The 18,750-nt window shown below is 37.5% G+C and overlaps 1 protein-coding gene across 1 annotated transcript in view; it reads left to right on the top strand.

The window, feature by feature from the left end:
• The first annotated feature begins 1,643 nt into the window (after positions 1-1,643).
• LOC118740831 (platelet binding protein GspB) overlaps positions 1,644-18,750 on the top strand; it is a 32,248-nt gene continuing 15,141 nt past the window's right edge. Inside the window, exons 1-6 of the mRNA XM_036472547.1 lie at positions 1,644-1,773; positions 2,118-2,251; positions 2,374-2,926; positions 8,584-9,458; positions 12,791-13,296; positions 13,386-13,667. Of these exons, the coding sequence (XP_036328440.1) occupies positions 1,663-1,773; positions 2,118-2,251; positions 2,374-2,926; positions 8,584-9,458; positions 12,791-13,296; positions 13,386-13,667 (2,461 nt within the window). The 5' untranslated portion in view covers positions 1,644-1,662. The remainder of the gene's footprint in view (positions 1,774-2,117; positions 2,252-2,373; positions 2,927-8,583; positions 9,459-12,790; positions 13,297-13,385; positions 13,668-18,750) is intronic.

Raw genomic sequence — 18,750 nt, 5'->3', positions numbered from 1 at the left:
AATAACTGTCGCACTTGGTTTTTTGAATTACGATGTGGGTAGCTTTATTTCTAACTCTCTAATGCGATGGGTTTAAGTATAAAGAAGCTTGGGACCATTTTTCCGCTGAGATAAACCCTGGGAAAAAAGTTCTTTTTTACCAACTTTTCGAATTTCTAGCTTTACTTGTCGAGAAAGAATCCTGTTGAAAACAAAATATTCCATTTCCAGACATTTGCACTTCATTATGATCAGGGCCCAATTGCACCAACGACTTATCACTTATCACTTTACAACTTTTGGATAAGCTTTTTATTGAAAAGTAAAGTTGATAAGTGTTGACCTTTTTACTTATCATAAAAAAAAACTTATCAACTTATCAAAAAATGAATAATTGACAAGTTTTTTGGATAAGTCGATTTGATAACCATTGCACAGCCAATTTCTTTTGCTTTTCAAATAGAGAACTTTTCCAATAATGTGCTTAGCTAAAATGGTTACCGTTTCTCAATGGAAAACGAAAGCTTAGCAAACCCATGTGCGATTTGATGAATATTTTCAATTTATCTTTTTTTCTTACTATGTCGCGCGCACAAAGCAAAGCCAGTGTTAAGATAGTATTCGAAATTTTTTTGCCCTTTTATCGAAAAATTGAATTTGATCGCGTGGGGATTGAATCCCCATCGCGAGAGAAACTTTTTAAAACCGTTTAATACTTTAATACTTAGCTCTGGAGATATAGGACATTTTTGTGATTGAAAAGTAATCTCGTCAAAAAAGATAATTTCTGTTTCTGTGTGTCTCGTATTCTGACGAATTGATAACCTCCTTTTTTTAATTTAGAGAGGAATGATAGACTCCAATATAGCGAGAGTACCGGCTTGACAGAATAAAACATAACCAAAGATCATAGAAAATAATGATGCTGGCTATGTTTGAGGCTCCCTAATATTCTAGGATCTTTGTGATAACGACAGTGCTGCCACGTTTGCACGAAAAGTTTTTTTTAGCCCAGAGTACAGGGAGACTCTTATTAATTAATTAATTAAGAAAACAGTGAAAATCGGGCCTTAATCGGTTCAAATATAAAAAAATCGGGACACTTTTACGTCCCGACTTTTAATAAATATTCAGCGGGACAATTTTCTTAAACTCAGGACTGTCCCGCCAAAATCAGCACGAATGGTCACCGTACTTATACGTCCAGTCAGCTATCGCGTAGGCCAAGTTCGGGTACTTTGTTTGCTCAGAAAGCGTAGAATATAGGGAACAATCAAAACTAGCCTGGCCAACTACATATGTACCTCGTCGGTGGTTGTGCATTCGCCATACTAATTCAAATAAGTTCTTATAGCGTTTTCTTTTTTTTTCGCCCTAGTAAATTGGGCGCCTGAATGAGACAAAACGAGATAATTGCGAACTACTTGGGCGCTAAATTGCTTTTGGGTACTTTCTTAACTATTTAATTAAGTTGAATGTGCTAAGTACTAATTAGGTTTGCCTAACTTGTGGATCGTTAATCAATTTCCTAAACAAAGTATGATACTCAACTAGGAACGGTTTTTAGATATGTAGAATTCCTAACTGTGTTTTGTTTTATTCATCTATTTTTTTTGCATTTAAGTCTGAACTTTTTATATTCAACCACTCTTCTTACCCTCTTTCATTGCAGGTGGTTTTGCCATGGTCTTCCTCGCTAAAGCCAACACAGGCAATACAAAATATGCGCTCAAGCGTATGTATGTGAATAACGAGCACGACTTGAACGTGGCCAAAAGGGAAATTCAGATTGCTGTAAGTGCGATGGGTGCTGGCAAACACGTCAGCTGCAAAAATTTTGTTGTCTAGGTACTAGCCATTGACTGTGCCGGAACGGTGCCGGTGCCGGTGCCAGTGCAGGCCAGGCCATTGTCATGGCTGGCATTTCGTGCTTTCGTGCCGCTTAAATTATTAAATATTTCATTAGTTAGTTTTTTGCTTTTGTTTTTGCTGCATATAAATATTAAAATATGTGAAATTTAGGCTATGTGAAACTTTTTTTCCTCAACACCACATCATTTAGTTCTCTCAACACTGAGCTAATTTGTGTGTGTGTGTGTGTTTGTGCTTCTCTTTCAACCTTCTTCTTCTTCCTCTAGAGCAATCTGAGTGGTCATAAGAATATTATAGGCTATGTGGACTCAAGCATTACGCACGCTGGCAACGGTGTCTGCGAAGTACTATTGCTCATGCCCTACTGCAAGCAGCACATGCTGGCCATGATGAATGCACGGTAAGTACTAACTAATAAATATATAATCAAATTTGTTGCTACATACATACATATAACCATATAATGTAATAATCATATAATAATTATGTTTTTTTTTTTTTTAATACATTTGTCCTTAACAGTTTGCAAGTTGGCTTCAATGAGCAGGAAGTTCTCACCATATTCTGTGATATTTCAGAAGCAGTGTCACGTTTACACTACTGTCAGACGCCCATCATCCATAGAGATTTGAAAGTAGAGAATATACTACAAAATGATGCTGGTAATTTTGTACTTTGCGATTTTGGCTCAGCCACCGCAAAAATACTAAATCCGCAGCAACATGGCGTCCCTCTCGTCGAAGAGGAAATACAAAAATTCACAACACTATCGTATCGTGCGCCCGAAATGATCGATCTATATTCGGGTAAAAGCATTACGACTAAGGGGGATATTTGGGCACTGGGTTGTATGCTCTATAAATTGTGCTTCTTCAATTTGCCCTTCGGCGAAAGTACGTTGGCCATACAAAATTGTCAATTTTCCATACCAGATAATTCCAAATACTCTAAAGGCATGCATCAATTGATTAAATATATGCTTGAGCCCGATATGGATAAACGACCGAATATCTGGCAAGTGTGCGAGCTGGCATTCCGATTGGCTGGCAAGGAGAATGCAGTACAAAATTTGCACGTAAGTTATAGCTACATAGATGGAGGTTTTTTAATTAACCTGTAATGGGTACACTAGGTCCAGTGGACGCCAAACTAACTTTGCGGATATTGATATATTTCATACAGATACTAAATATTTAAAATCGATTTATTACTAGAGTTAAATTCATTAATTTCGGGCCATAGTCCCATTGTATCTCCTTTCGGCGTGGAGAAGGTTCATTACTATGTTTAAAGAGAGTTGCCACCTGTTTAAAAAGTTAAATTAAATTAATAGGATTAATAAGATATCGCAATACGGGTGTCAAATGGCAAAGGGGTTAAGAGAGTTCATTGCAAAATATTTTTTTAGGAGGGTTGCCACCTGTTTTAAAAAGTAAATTTCATTAACTGGATTAGAAAAAAGACATTTTGCAAACGAAATAGCTTTAAGAAAGATTACTGACCAAAATATTTTAAAGAAGTTTGTCACTTGCTTGAATAAGTGAATTCGCCCAAACCAGTCGAAAGCGGTTTAAAAAATCTTAACTCTAAAAATAATTTCAAATGGGGTTGCCACGTGTTTAAAATAGTTCACAAAATTTAGTAAAAGTTTAACTGATATTCTGCTATATTGGTGTCAAACGAAGGAGTATGAAGAAATTTTATTAAAGAGAAAATTTTGGAAAGGCTAAATTTTATTGAACTAAATTGCACCTAATGTATCACGCAGAAACTTCATACACTCTGCGACCTGGGTGAGGACAAGCTAGTACTTTAAATTAATCGGATAATTACCAATGGGAATAAGTCAGCATTTTTCCGATATGGAAAATTTGATGCAGTTCAACAGAGCTCTTTTGGACGACCCGAATTGCATCGAAAATGCTGACATATTCCGATTCATATACTTACATATGAATGCTTATCATATTACCCTGTCTAGCTTTGTTTTCTCTATTTATGTACATTGTGCGTCGATTGTAGTGAACGCGATTAATGTAATAAATGTATTTAAAAAAATGCATATTTCTTATTAAAGTAAATGAAATATTTAATTTAACATGAAACAATCGATTTTTCCTTTATTTTATTTATCCTTTGATTTTTCGAGTCTTAGCTAGCTTTGAACTTAAAAAAATACACACCCCTTTTTCATGGGTCATCAAAACCTTATTTATTTTCTCTAAAGTATTTCATTAACACAACGACACAACGACACAATTTTTTTTTTTTTTTTTTTTTTTTGAATATAGAAAGAATTAACACTTTTATGAAGCCATCCGTTAAAAAGTCAATAATTTCACTCTTTTGTCTCCTTTTTTTTTTGATGCGTTGGAGTTGGCAATATGTACTTTGATATATTTTTTTAAAAGGTGGCAAACCTGCCTTCCAAAAGTTATTTTCTTAAACTTTAATCGGCCTCGGATTCGTTTCACTTTTTAACAAAATTGAATTTGACTTTAAAGCGCGTCGGCCCTCTTAAAAATATGTTTGAAGTAAAGCCTTGTTTGTTTTTTGTTTTTTAATTAATAAATGTTAATGTTTAATTTAAATAATCTAAATAAGCTTTCTTAAATTTCTTTAATTTGGCATCCGAATTGTTATATTTTCTTTAACTTAGTAAGTAAATGCAATTTGACTTTTAACCAGGTGGCAACAAGGCCTTCTTAAACTTCATTCGATTGACATCCATGTTGTAATACATACATATTTAATTAAACAGATTAAATTTAATTTGAATTTTTAAAAGGTGGCAATCATAATTAAATATAATTTTTAAATAAATCTTAATGATTTTAAGTAAAACTACTTCGTTTGATACCCATATTGCAACACTTTATTTTACTTATTAATACAATTTAATTTGACTTTTTAATAAGTGGCAACCTCCTTTAAAATATTTTCGAATAAATATTTCTTCAACGCGTTTATTTTTCCATCCACATTGTATTACCTCATTTACATAATTAATAAACTTGAATTTAATTTTTTAAACAAGTGGCAGCCCTATTTAAGAATGTTTAAATATATGATAAATAGGGCATGGAAATCTATGCAAATACATGGTTTTCTTGGACTTAGGTAAAGCGAAATAGAATAAAGTATCTACGCGAATCATGAGATTATCTTAAAAATGGCATTCAAATGTTTTTGCATATTTTGCATATTTTAGTCATAAATGCATATTTTTGCATATTTCGCATTTTTTGCATTTTTTAGTACATATTTTGCATTATATTGGCGCTGGACGGAAAACTTTTCAAATCTGCAAATCTGTGCATATTTCTCTAGTTGGTACTTTTACGGATATTTAATTTTGTAGATTTGTTAGTTGGCAGTTTTACACAAACAAAATACACGTAAAACTCCTTATGACGAAGTACAGAGGTTAGTGTGAACACGGCTATCATTTATTTTCGATGTAGTGCAAAATCTATTGGGAAACATAAAAGTGTTGGTTCTTTATGTTTCCGGGCCACTCTGTAAACGATTAGAAGGCAATTTTTAGTAACAATTTTATTTCAGAGAAATTTTTGGAAATAAAATCAAGGATTTAAAAAAATTAAGGAAATTGTGTTTTACAAAATGAATATACTCCAAGCGAACTGGTCGCTTTTAAGCATGCTCCAATTACTTCTGTGGATGTAGAACGTTCATTTTCTATGTATAAGAGCTTTTTACGACCGAACGTGGAAAATTATTCTTTTTGAGAATATGAAAAAATATTTCATTACGGGCGCTAATGAGTAGCTAACTAAAGATTGAGCTAAATTATGTGATATAGTATTTTAAGACTGAATTTTTCTACATATATACATCCGTGTATTGAAATGTACGTATTTGCTAAAAGCAAAATTGAATGAAATATTTTTTCGTAAATTTTCGTCGCTAAAATTATCTAAATGAAAAGCAGTAGTGCCTAAAGTATGTTAGTTGGTTAGTTAGTTAATTTACTGGGTGTAATAGAACAGAGACACCGCGACCTAAAAGATCTTTTGTATCTCTATAAAGGAGTCCCTAACCCAATGTGGCCAAGATACCTTCGGCTTCCCTTATGAATCCTAAAAGGGCCTTGGTAGACGAATTCCTTATAACAAAGAGTTCGACCAACGAAGATCTAAAGTAAATCAGTCTTTGTCTGGCTAAAGCTGGACAGTTACAGAGAATATGCTCCGAAGTTTCATCGGCCTCGAGGCAGAGACGAATTCCTTATAACAAAGGGTTCGACCAACGAAGATTTAAAGTAAATCAGTCTTTGTCTGGCTAATGCCGGACAGTTACAGAGAATATGCTCCGAAGTTTCATCGGCCTCGAGGCAGAACCGGCATTGCATGCAATGTGCAATCAGCCAAATCTGGCAGTAGGGGAGGCATGGAACTAGACGTTGCGTGTTTTTAGGGGCGCCTGGCATTCTTTTGGAGATTTTTGGCGATCAAAATTAGCGATAGCAAATTTTGGAATCTGACTGCAGGTTAGAAGCTATCGTGTCCCGAATTTTAATCAAATCAGTCCAGCTGTAGCGTGAAAGAGCAACAAACAATTGTTTACTCAAAATTCGGGAGTAGAATAATCAAACTTCTGTTCAGCTGTTTTCCATACTTTTAGGCTTGTTTATTTGCCGGTAATTATATAAAATTAGTTGTATTTCAATGCTGAGGTTACAGGAATTGGTGCGTCCGTCACTAGTTGGGCATCTTTATAGTCAACTCCTTTGTGTCCTGGAACTCAAAATAGGCGAATGATTTTTGCCATGCCTATCTCAGCCATTGCCTTCTTACAATCTTTGACGGTCTTCGAATAGGAAATGTATGAAAGTAGAGCCTAAATGGCTGACTGACTGTGAATGTGAAAATTTATCCAATGGCTCGGCGGATTTACTTCGTACAATATCTCTTCCGCATTCCTTAAGGCCAAAAATTCTGCTTGAAAGATCCTACTCGGGGTCTGCTAGCTTAAATAATCTGCAAATCTTTTGGGTTAGAGCAGTAAACCGCAGAAACCCCTTCTTCCACATTGAAACCGTCCGTGAAAAATGTGCATCGAATCATCGTCCCTCCTATTTTCTTCCACGTTAACGCTCAGTCTCACTTCTGTAGCGCAGTCGTTGATGGCATTCAACAGCGTCTGTTTCGCCATATACTTGAGGTCCATCAGACATTTGGCGCTGACTATGACTGAAAATTCGTCCGCATAGCTGCACCTCCTTCTACTTTCATCAGTGGTATAAAAACCGCGAGCGTCCTAAGAAATTGTGATTACACTCCTCCTCATTTAGGCCCTATTGCAACGAGATTTTTCTGCAGGCTAAAATGTTGCTTATCCAACCCCTCAGTGACCTCGGTTTCCGTCAGTGTGGGCTGCGACTCTGGGACTCCTATTGGGAAGTTGACATTAAATAACACATCTGAGGCCCGTTTGCTGTTCTGGGTCGACGACCCGTCATCAGTTTTAATAGCTGCCCGTTCGATGGCATCTATAAATATGAGTTTCCTTAACTTTGCAGTGTCGGACGAACTCTCTATATTTGCCACAGAAGTTTTGAAATGGCCTTGTCTTATTAAAACCTTCAAATGTGGGAGTCTAAATAGGAAGGAATTTAACATACTACAATAACCAGACTGTAGTTGAGCCAAAATAATGCGGGCACCGCGAGGCTCCTCTCTGTACTGGCTAGTGATAGAACCCCGATGACGCCATTCACTGGCAAGAGTTTGTGAAGGTGGTGAGAGTCACTCTGTTTAATGCCATTAATTGCCCATATGTAGAATGTATGTAGTTCCAACGAGGAGCTGACTGCTTGTCATTATATTATATTTTCTTATGGAAAGTATTTGGGTCTCGATAGGTAGATAATATGTTAGCGACATGAACGTATCCCTTAGCTGTCCGGAGTTCTGTGTTGTGACATATTTGTAGCATCAGCCACTGGTCCTAATAGTCAATTGGCTTGTAAATATATTTCTAAAGCGTTTTTGTGTATTTGGTCATGATGCTGCCGGTGAACGATTTGAAGCCTTTGTTGCAGCTGTCTACTTTGGTGAGAATTTCTATCTGAGAGATAACCGTTTAGTTTTTAGCAAAATTCCATTGACAGACTTCAATATCTAACAGAGTCTTCAGCGTATGATCTCATGAGTGTTGCTCTAGGGATAGTCTTGGCCAGATATAACTCTGGGTCGTTCCGGTTACGTAGACCAGACTGTCGTGGGAACGTGAGCTTTGCACTCCTCGCGCTTCGTTCAATTGGACAAGGGCCTTACGCTTTTCCGAAGCTAACTCACACCAGCGGTAAAGTTTCAGGACCATTCCGACTTCTCCACATCTCTCTCTTCCTTCTTCTTTCCCTCTCTAATCGGTTATATTAATATTTAGAGTGAATTTTCGAAAGCTGCAGCGGTTTCAGATTCAAATTAAGATAGAGGTAGTCAAGTTCATTTTTCACTGAATACCGAAGGCGCTTAAATGTCTTAAAATTGACAATTCCGTTATTTTTTTGAAAACACCTACCTCATTCCCTAAAGCTATCTTTTCCGGCAGACTGTTTTCAGAGCTGGGTGGATTATTTGTGTACATTTTTGTCACCACGAAGTGCCACTCTTTAATAAGTATTATTTTTAAACAATATAGTACATACCGTCTTACGCACATATGTATATTTTCAAAATATCAACTAACAACTTTCTAAAATTCCAGAAATCTCCACCACCAAACTACGACCAACTCGTCGTACCACCGTACGAGTCCGAAGCGAAACGCATTTCTGCCACCGTAGCCGCCTCAAAAACGTCTAAACCGCAAAGTGTACCCATTGTGGAGTCGGGCACAAGTGTGGCGCCACGTCAACGTCCTAAAGGCTCCTCCGCGGTGCATGGTCCAAATCCGCTCGGTCTTGGCTTGCCTCCAAGTCCATCGTCGCGTAATAATATAACATCGCCACAACCACAACAACCAGTGGTTGAACAATTTCAAGCGAATTTTCCACAATTGGCGCCACCAGTTGTGCCGCCACCTCCAACACCACAAACAGCAACAGCAGTGTCTGCTTCCGGCGCTGCCAACATTACGACCGCACCCGCACCTGCACCTGCACCTGCCGCCGTGGTAGCTGCAGCACCCACTGCTGCAGCAACACTATCAGTACCAGCACCAACAACACTAACACAATCACAAACCGTGAGCCAAGTTAGCAGCAACACTGCTTCTTCTGCCGCTGCTGCTGCCGCCGCTACAATTGTGACACAACAGCCGCCTCCCGAGGTATTGAATAGCCTCTTCGAGTCGTCCGTATATCCAGATCCATTTAGTGAGAATGCACCATCGTCGGTGTCGTTGAAGAATACTACTGCATTGGATACGGTGGCCTGCAGCAGTGGTGTTGGTATTGGTGTTGGCATAGGAGACGGTTTGGATAATATAGCAGCGAGTAGTTTATCAGCACATCAAGCAATCGGCAGTACGCCCACAAAGAGTAGTATGCTGACCGTTTCGTCGGGCATGGGATCGAGTGTGAGCGTGAGTGGTAGCTCTGGACATCGACGCAATGTTAGCGATACGTCAGCTTTTAATAAGTAAGATTTTTTCGTTCTATTTTATTGAATTGAATGTTTCTATGCTTGTATCGATTTGTGTGTGTCTCTTCTGTACGTTTTCTTTTCCTCTGCTCTTTCTCGTTTTATGTTTTTTGCGATTTACATACATACATACATACATGTCTTGCCAATGTATGTGCATACTATGTGACTTTACTGACTTAATGCAATGTTTTTTTTTTGGATTTTTTTTTGTTTGTTTGAAATGTGCGATGCCCTCACTTTGGCTATGTGTGCTAATTAAGGTCAGCTATTTTCAATGAAAAAGAACACATGAGTGAATAGTCAACGAATTTCTAAATCGTCTGAGAATTTTGTGGAGTCATTATTTATTGTTGCTGAGTTAATTTTTCTAAATTAAAAGTTTATATTTTTTAAAAGAGCTTAGTTAGAAAGGTTTTTTTATTTAGTTTTCGAAATTTGTCATTTGTCCTGAAATTTCTTTAACATGCATACATACGAGAACTTAATTAAACCTGTTATCTAAAATTTCATTTTACTTTTCATTTAAATATCATAACCTTAAAAAGTTTCTACCACACATTTATTTGGAATCTAGATATGACCTTTCAAAAACTTTAAATTAGTATTTAATGAATGCAATAATGCCAATTATCGCGATCTAATTTATGAAAGGGACTATAAATAATAATATAAAAAAATATATAAACATGTTTTTCCTATATAATATTATAATTCGAGTTCAAGCGATTCTCGGGAGTCGTTTCATAACCCTGATGAGACTGGTTCGATGTTTTTTTGTTGTTTTAGTGGCACACTACTAAGCCCTGCTTGAATCGGCCAATCTGCTTCAGAAAGTCTTCGCAAGCGGACATATAGAAACAAGCAGTTAGCACAGCTAATGGTACATGCTGGAAGAGAAGGGCGTACTGGGCTTGATTTCACTTCATTTTGTTAATGCCACTCCCATTAAACGAGAGACAAAGTCATCAGTCTGGAAACTGGCAAAAAGGTATTCTCCCAGTGGCCTATCGCATGGGTGTTAGACTCATGGGAGCGCTACATAGCATCTGGGATAGATAGCATCAGCAGTAAAGACGTATAAACTTAACGAAACGCTGGCGAGCTAGAGTGGGTGGGTCTTAACATCAACCCTTCTAAGACGGCCATTAGCCCCTTTCGTAAAATATTTTCGTTTCGTTTCAGAGCTGAACTAACGAAACAAAACTCAATCGTTAACGTTGAAACGAAATCAATCATCAATCGTTAACATCGAAACAAAATAAATCAACGGAAAGTTGTTGTTGTATGCCATTGCCAGCTCACTATTAACACCTAGCACCTAAATGCATGCTACAGCTTCAGCATTAACGATTGAATTTCTTTTCGTTAAAAACCAAAATATAATTATTTTGATAATTACCTAAACCATAAACAACTGAATCGTTTCGACAGAAACGATTGCTTTTTTTGGTAAACGCTAAAATTAACGTTACAATTCATCCTTGCTGTGTATGCATTAGAGGAACAATCTAACATGGTTGGACCATCTCACAGTCAAGCGAACTCTTTTAAACTTTGCAGGAGATTACTTTGGTAAAAAAGTCGTATCATCTAGGATTATCGAAAAGCTTGGATGCCAGATCCACTTAGTCCTTTCCCTAAGGTTATTTTATCCTTTGAGATTAAATCGTCTCTACTCCTTAAGTTTTTTGAGATACATAAGGCTTCCGAGGACTCTTGACACTCAATTATTTTGCGTAGCAGGCCACACGGACATAGAGAGAGGAACAATGCAGCGACCTCACCTCCTCAGGGCCTGGATCATTCCTTGCATTCGGTCCAAAAGCGGTCAGGGATGAGCTAAAGAAAGAAATATGTAATAGGAATGAGAGAACGACACTGGCAAAGCACCACAGGACTTTGGAAACCAAATGCTTACAGGCCGCGATTTAGCCTACATAACTGCACTGCAAACTTAGATGCCATCTCTTAGGTATCTGGTCAAATGATGTCGGTCCCTTTGCGACTCAGCTAAAGCGATACCATTACACCTATCCCTTGAGAGTGCGGTCGCTTCAAGAGGACGAGCGAAGAGTTTTGGCCCCATGTAGTCAGGAGATGAGTTCTTCTAAACTTTGGGGCATGAATGGGGATTGGACGAATTTTTCGGCTTAATATCTATTTAAGTTTAAGTTAAAATTTTGAGATTTTAGTTAATTTAAAAAGTATAGTACCCGTTAAACCCAAAAGAAATAAATATTCCTGTTTTCTCACAAATCGAAATTTTGAATAAAAAATTGCAACACTTTTTAGTGGTACGAAAACAGCAATACGCTAGGGCTGGGAATTATTACCGGATTTTTTGAATATCTGGATAATCTGGATATTCGAATATGTTATTTAAAATATCCGGATAGCAAAATTAACGGATATTAACTGGATATCTGGATTTTATCTGCATACACAAATATGCGAAAGGATATCCGAATATACGGATAGCTCCAGCACTACAATACGTCCCGTTAATGCTTTTTTTAAATACCTTTATTTTCGAAAAAAAAAATGGTTATATTAAAAGAATGCTACTTTAGTTTTAAAAATTATTAAAAATTTATGGGAAATCCTAAAATAAGAGTTAGCTTATTAATGTTTTAAAATTCAAAAACTCTGAAAAACATTTCCAAAACATGGTCTGGTGTTCGAAACTTATTAATCATAAATTATAAATTTATCAGATTTCATGTAGTATTTCAAAGTAATATAAATTAATATCCGGAATTTGGATTTCGAAAATAGAGTTTTGAGTTCGAAAATATTCAGATTTGATTGTTTATTAATTTGTGACAATTCAAAAGCACAAAAAAGCTATACAAATTCGAATCCCAAACTTGTTTTCCAAGAATATATATGAGTTAGGAAATTTTACGTTCAAAACCTAGAGTGCAACGCTTCAAAAGAAGGAATTTAGAAATCAAGTCAATTTAGAATAGAGTAAAAATCACTTAAAGTTCTTCTTTTTTTAATATGTTAATTCATTCCCGGTTTTATATACACGATATATTTTACGTACAACAGCTGAGCAAGAGTTTTACGGCACACATTCGAACGTTACATTGTTTAATTCCGTTACCGTTACGTGCACTCTGTGTTCCCAAGAGCTATGCGCACCTAACTGTTCCACTCCTTTCGCCACTATCCTATTTGCATATTTTATGTTTAAATTTTAACGTCATTTAATTCTTCTTATTTCCATACACACATCATTCTTCATCTATTGCTGTGCTCCCTCTTCACCCCTACAAAATGCTCGCACCCATTTTTCGGATACACGCCTCAACCAAACTTAGAACCTTCGCCAATGAGACTTCACAATTTTTGGCGCCCTATGATCATTCAGTTAAAAGTCGTGCGCCCCATTCCAGTGATGCCAGTGGCGGCGGCGGTGGCGCTGGTGGTGACGACAGTATGCTGGTCAATGCAATGGCCAATTCTGGCACGAATTATGGTGGCTCAAATCCGGGACTCTTTCTACCAGCAACACAATGGCTGCATATGCAGGGACAAGGTGCCGCCGTCATGTCGGCATCCATATCGAATGCTGAACTGACAAGCGCTCAAGTGTTGCGTTGCAACATGGACACCAGCTGTAGCAGTCAAGTCGTGCCAAGCGCCAATGTCGCCGTTGATGGCGCAGGCACCACAAATCAAGCCAGAGCCAGTGGCACTGGCAGTTCAATGGAGCAACGTATTGAGGCATGGAATCCATTTGAAGAGCAACCATTCGGACAAATGACCGAAGATCATATATTCGAAGCAGAATTTGATAAGATACGACAACGTGGCAGTCAAGGAAGTGAGTATGCTATGATGATGGCGCGAGAAAGCACTCCAAAAATAGCATTTTCATTTATTTAATTGTATTTCTTTTGTTTTTTTTTTAAGGCATTACTGCGAAGTCCGCATCTACAACTTCCACTTTAACACCGACTGAAGGTTATGGCGTGGCTATGCCGGCACCGCCACTGCCGCAACAGCAGCAAGCACAACCGCCCACATTTGGCCAAACAGGCGCTGTCGCTAGCGCGGTTACAGTTGGTGCTGGTGGGGGTGGCGTTGGCGTAAACACCGTTGTACCGCATATACCCGAGGATCCTTTCGGTTCGGCGCCGTTCAGCTTGCCGGCCGGATTGCGCGAGAAAGCAACAACGCTGCATAAAACTGGAGGTAAAGCATGAAATTATTTTTTGCATTACTTGTTCTTCTCAAACGAAGCAACCGATTTTGTTGTTGTTGCTGTAGTATGTATGTAAAAACGTACTATGCCTATGAGTAATAGCTAATACCAACAAAATTTTCGTAATACTACCACCATTACCACTTTCCACTACTATTACTGCTACTAATAAATTACACTTAATCTACAAATGCTAGTAATATACAACAACAAGCGTTAGCGTTTAGTGTGTCATTATTCTTCTAGTCCGCCGCATGTACCAAAAATTTTGGCAAGCAAAAAAGAATAAATTTACTAAAAACGTTGAAAGCTGTTTGCGGCTAATTGCAATATTTTTTTGCTTTTCGGCACATAGTGCCCAAATTCCTTTTCGCTCAAAGTATATGCATATGCCGATAAAATTATATAAATAATACCACTTGAATGACAATGAAAGCAACCAAAACAATAAATAAGCTCAAATTCGAGAAGCACAATGTGTGCTTTTGCCTGAGTAATGTGGGAATGAGTCAATTTTTAATAGAAATAAATAATGAATATTTAATATGCAAAAATTGTTAAAAATACATACTTATACATATTTGCATTGTTCAATAGTTTATAAATGAGTATCAAATAATGCTAACTCGCTACTATGAATGTACTGTAACGTATATTGTATTCAGTAGTTTCGTTTGTACATACATACTTACATAGACTACATACATATGTATGTATGTGTATTATAAGTGTGAGCTAAAGCAAAAGTGCAAATTGCACAAACTGAAAGCAACATCAAAAATTTAAATCTTAATTGTACAACGCCTACATATATGTATTTAAATACTTTCGAGAACAATCTTTACATTTAGTCGCAAATTTAGTTAATTATTGTACAAAAAATCTTGGGAGCACAAATCTTGTTGCACAAACGAGATTATAGACCTATTATTGAGAAAGATATATAAATACGTAAAACTTGTATTAATATTGTGGAAGTTTATGTATACTAATAAAAAACAATTGGGTGTTGGTTTTTAGTCGATACTAAATAAGTATGTATGTTTGCGCCCACGCTAATCTAATACGCGGTATGTACTTCTTATATCATACAGAGATAAGTAACTGGGTTGTGGTTTGTGAACGTCTGTTATACTATGCTCTCTTCCTTTACATATTACATACTAACTAATTTGATAATTTAACTAAAATAAAACATAACACATTGATATATGCACATGCATTTGTGGGCATGTAATCATAAAAATCGCATATCATAGACATGCGCATATCTTATGGAACGAAGTAGTTAAAAACTAGGAAATAACTTATATATTTCGCTTACATCATAAATTTAAGAGCAAACAATAATTTAGTAAAATTGTTTTGAAATAAACGTAAGATGGTAGTATAGCGCATAAGCTAATGGCATCAAAAGTTTCCAGCCAATCTCTCTCAATTTTTGCTCAATCACTAAAGGCAATGCCTTTCTAGTTTATCAATTCTTCTGGACATTTGTTTACATTCGCCAGTTTCATTCGCATTAGTTGGCCATAGATTGTACACAGAATAAATATTTTAGTCAGCTTCGAGCAGTTCATGATGTTCAATTTTTTTTCAATAATAGCTTCCTTTTGCGGGCTCCGACTGAGAACTTTTTTTGCACGTTATATTTGTGTGTCCTCAAAAAATCGTTTTCATAATAAAATGGCTCGATTTAGTTTCGTTTCCATGACAGTCGGCTTATCGAAATGACGAAATTTTATTATTGGTCAAACACTGCCACTTAGCAGATTCTCCACAAGTTTTTGAAGAAGGGTTTGTACTCTTTACAACAACATTTATTCCTATGAAATCCAAATTAGGGATACGCACGTGATATGAAGTTTGAGAAAATTTTACAAACCCATGCATGAGCGTGAGTAACATGAATCAAGGTCAAATCACGTAATCACACAGTCACGCATGTAACTAAATTTGAATCCAACAGTAGCATTTTGTAATCGCATACTAGAATTTTTATTAAAAAAAAAATTTAATTAAACCATGTTTAAAATTTTCCTCGCGCGTATTTCTAATGGCGATATCACTAGTTGAAATAAGCCATTCTCAATCTAATTTTCCATCGTTGAACGTCCTAGAATCAAATCTGCCCAAGGACTGTCACTCCAGGATCATTCCCCAAAAAATCTTGAAATGTGTATACTGTTACAACAACAACATGTTTTTTCGACCAGGGCGAGGTTTACCTAGAAACAACATTGTTATTTCCGTAACAAATTAATTCGAGGCTGCAATTTTTTCTATTTCAGAAGTAAAGTTTCTGGAATCTCAACTCTCAAAACTATAAATTTGACAATTGTATACATATGTATGTACATACATGCATACACATTACAAATACAGATATGATTTTTATCTGCGCCGATTTATTAACAGTTTTAGCTATTTACGTTCAAAAAAGAACAAGTTCTATCTAGGTGGTAATAACAAAAAAAACAGTTATTTTAAACTTAACCACAATAAAGCGGTCGTAAAGGTTTGTCGCCGTCCTCTTCGTGCTGAAATAAGTAGACGACAAAAATTGTCGGTAAATAGCCGTGCTGCCCAGTTTTTCCGATTTAATACACTAGTTCGCTAGCTCGTTCACGAACAATCAGGATATAAATCTGATAAGGAATATTCACTTCAGTTTCATTACAAAAACAAAAAGAAAACACTCAAAGCCAAGGTATATCTAAATTAACAATAGAAACGTCAAAACGATATGCAGGTGTTTTGTCTCTTTTTAACCGACTTTACAAAAACGAGGTTATCAATTCGTCGGAATTTTTTTTTTATGTATGTTACCGCATAACTTTAGGCCACGTTAACCGATTTCTATAAATCTTTTTTTAAGGAGAAGGTGTTACCTCACAGGTGGTGCCATATTAATTTGCTTTAAATACGATAATCGGATTATGAAGAAATTAACGATAATTGCTTAAAAATTACTTGATCAAAATAAAATTTTCAATTCTATGCTATTATAAATACATATGAGGTATACATAAATATACGATATGTTTGTGCTTACGAATGATCGAGTGTGCTACAGCATCCAAATATAATATGTTATGTATAAAAATTAGGCGCTGTCCTGAGTAAAAGTACTTTCAAACTTTGAATACAATAGTGTAATTCAACTTTTATTTACTCTTTGTTGAATTTAATTTTTTTTTTTAATTTAGATCGGATCAGTATATCCGCTGAAACACAATGCCGACGAACGGCGAATTTTTCGCTGCGAATGTTCGCTGTAAAAATTCAAACATACTGTTGTATATGAGAACGCACACAACCAAAGCAAACGACGACGTTCGCCGGGGACTAGCAGGACGCAGTGGATGAAGCTACAGATCTGCCAAAACACGGCATTACGAACAGCGACCGGATGCCTCCTGATGACGCCCCAACACCACCTACATGACGAGGCCCAGATGCTCCCAGTCAGGGAGCTTAACATAATGCTCAGCAAGCTGTTTCTTGCTGGGAGCCACAGACGTGGCCATCCCAACGGACAACTGCTCGCGTAAGATCCCTCGCCAAGGCACGTCATTAGGCATCTTTACGAACTGACGGACGAAGTCCAGAGGTTTATAAAACAACCTCTGGACCCATCAACTTACCGACAGGCTTTGAACGGCATTCACAGGGAATCAGTGTCAAGTTATGTAGACTCCCGCCCTGTGAATGCCGTTCTAGGCACACAACTACCGGACGTGGACGGGACAGAACTTTGTCTGCCTCGGGAGAACCGCACTACAATAGCCCAACTTCGTTTAGGCTATTGCAGCAGGCTAAACTCCTACTTGAGTAGAATCAATGAGGATGTGCCCAACCAAGGCCCGGCCTGTGGAGAGTCGCCACATGACTCCCGGCACCTCTTCACATGCCCTGTGAACCCCACGCAGCTAACGCCCCTGTCCCTATGGACAGCCCCTGGGAATCAGTCTCGAGTTATGTAGACTCCCGCCCTGTGAATGCCGTTCTGGGCACACAACCACCGGACGTGGACGGGACGGAACTTTGTCTGCCTCGGGAGACCCGCACCACAATAGCCCAACTTCGCTCTGGCTTAACTCATCATACCTGAGCAGAATTAATGAGGATGTGCCCAACCAATTCCCGGCATGTGGAAAGTCTCCACATGACTCTCGGCACCTCTTCACATGCCCTAAGTACCCACCCAGCTGACTCCCCTGTCCTTATGGACAGACCCTGTAGAAGTCGCACACTTCCTCAGCCTCCCCTTAGCTGAAACAGACGACGAAATAATATAACGATAATGTCATTGGAGTATCCCTGCAAAAATCGCGACTACTCCCTGCATGCATGTAAAGAGTACTCCCGAAGGACCAAGGAGTACTCCAAAATTAACCACAATTCATATAAAAAATATGATCCAATTAACATTGCGATGTCCTAGGGCAGGACCATATACTCCATCTCTGCATTACATCAGAGTAGCACAAAACTACTCCCAACATACTCCAATGACATTATCGTTATATTTTTTCGTTTGTACACGCTTTTGTTCTTCACTTCGCAGATGCTTTTTTTGAAATTAATAAAAACCAGAAACAAAAATTAAAAATTACATGTTGCCTCTGACGACATTCGAACCCGAACATGCTGGGAGCTAAGAACTAACAGCTAGCATCTCTACAGCCAGACATGCAAATGTACCTTCAAATGCTTAACTTCAATCACATATCGTTAAAACACGAGCAGTGATCGGGTAACAATAAGCTGGTGCAGAGACACGAGTTGGTCCGCTACAGCATGACAGAGGAGCACTTTTGTAAGTACTCCAATATACCACAAATAGACTACTGGTCCAACGATTTTTGCAGGGATGTTGGGAGTAGTTTTGTGCTACTCTGATATAATGCAGAGATGGAGTGTATGGTCCTGCCCTAGGACATCGCAATGTTAATTGGATCATATTTTTTATATGAATTGTGGTTAATTTTGGAGTACTCCCTGGTCCTTCGGGAGGACTCTTTACATGCATGTATGGAGTAGTCGCGATTTTTGCAGGGATTGCCTTTC

The sequence above is a fragment of the Rhagoletis pomonella genome, unplaced genomic scaffold (genome assembly GCF_013731165.1).
Source record: "Rhagoletis pomonella isolate Grant_MI unplaced genomic scaffold, Rhpom_1.0 Rhpom_scaffold_00006, whole genome shotgun sequence".
NCBI lineage: Eukaryota > Metazoa > Arthropoda > Insecta > Diptera > Tephritidae > Rhagoletis > Rhagoletis pomonella.
Note: the sequence above shows the minus strand (reverse complement) of the source record. Positions and strands in the feature narration are given on the sequence as shown.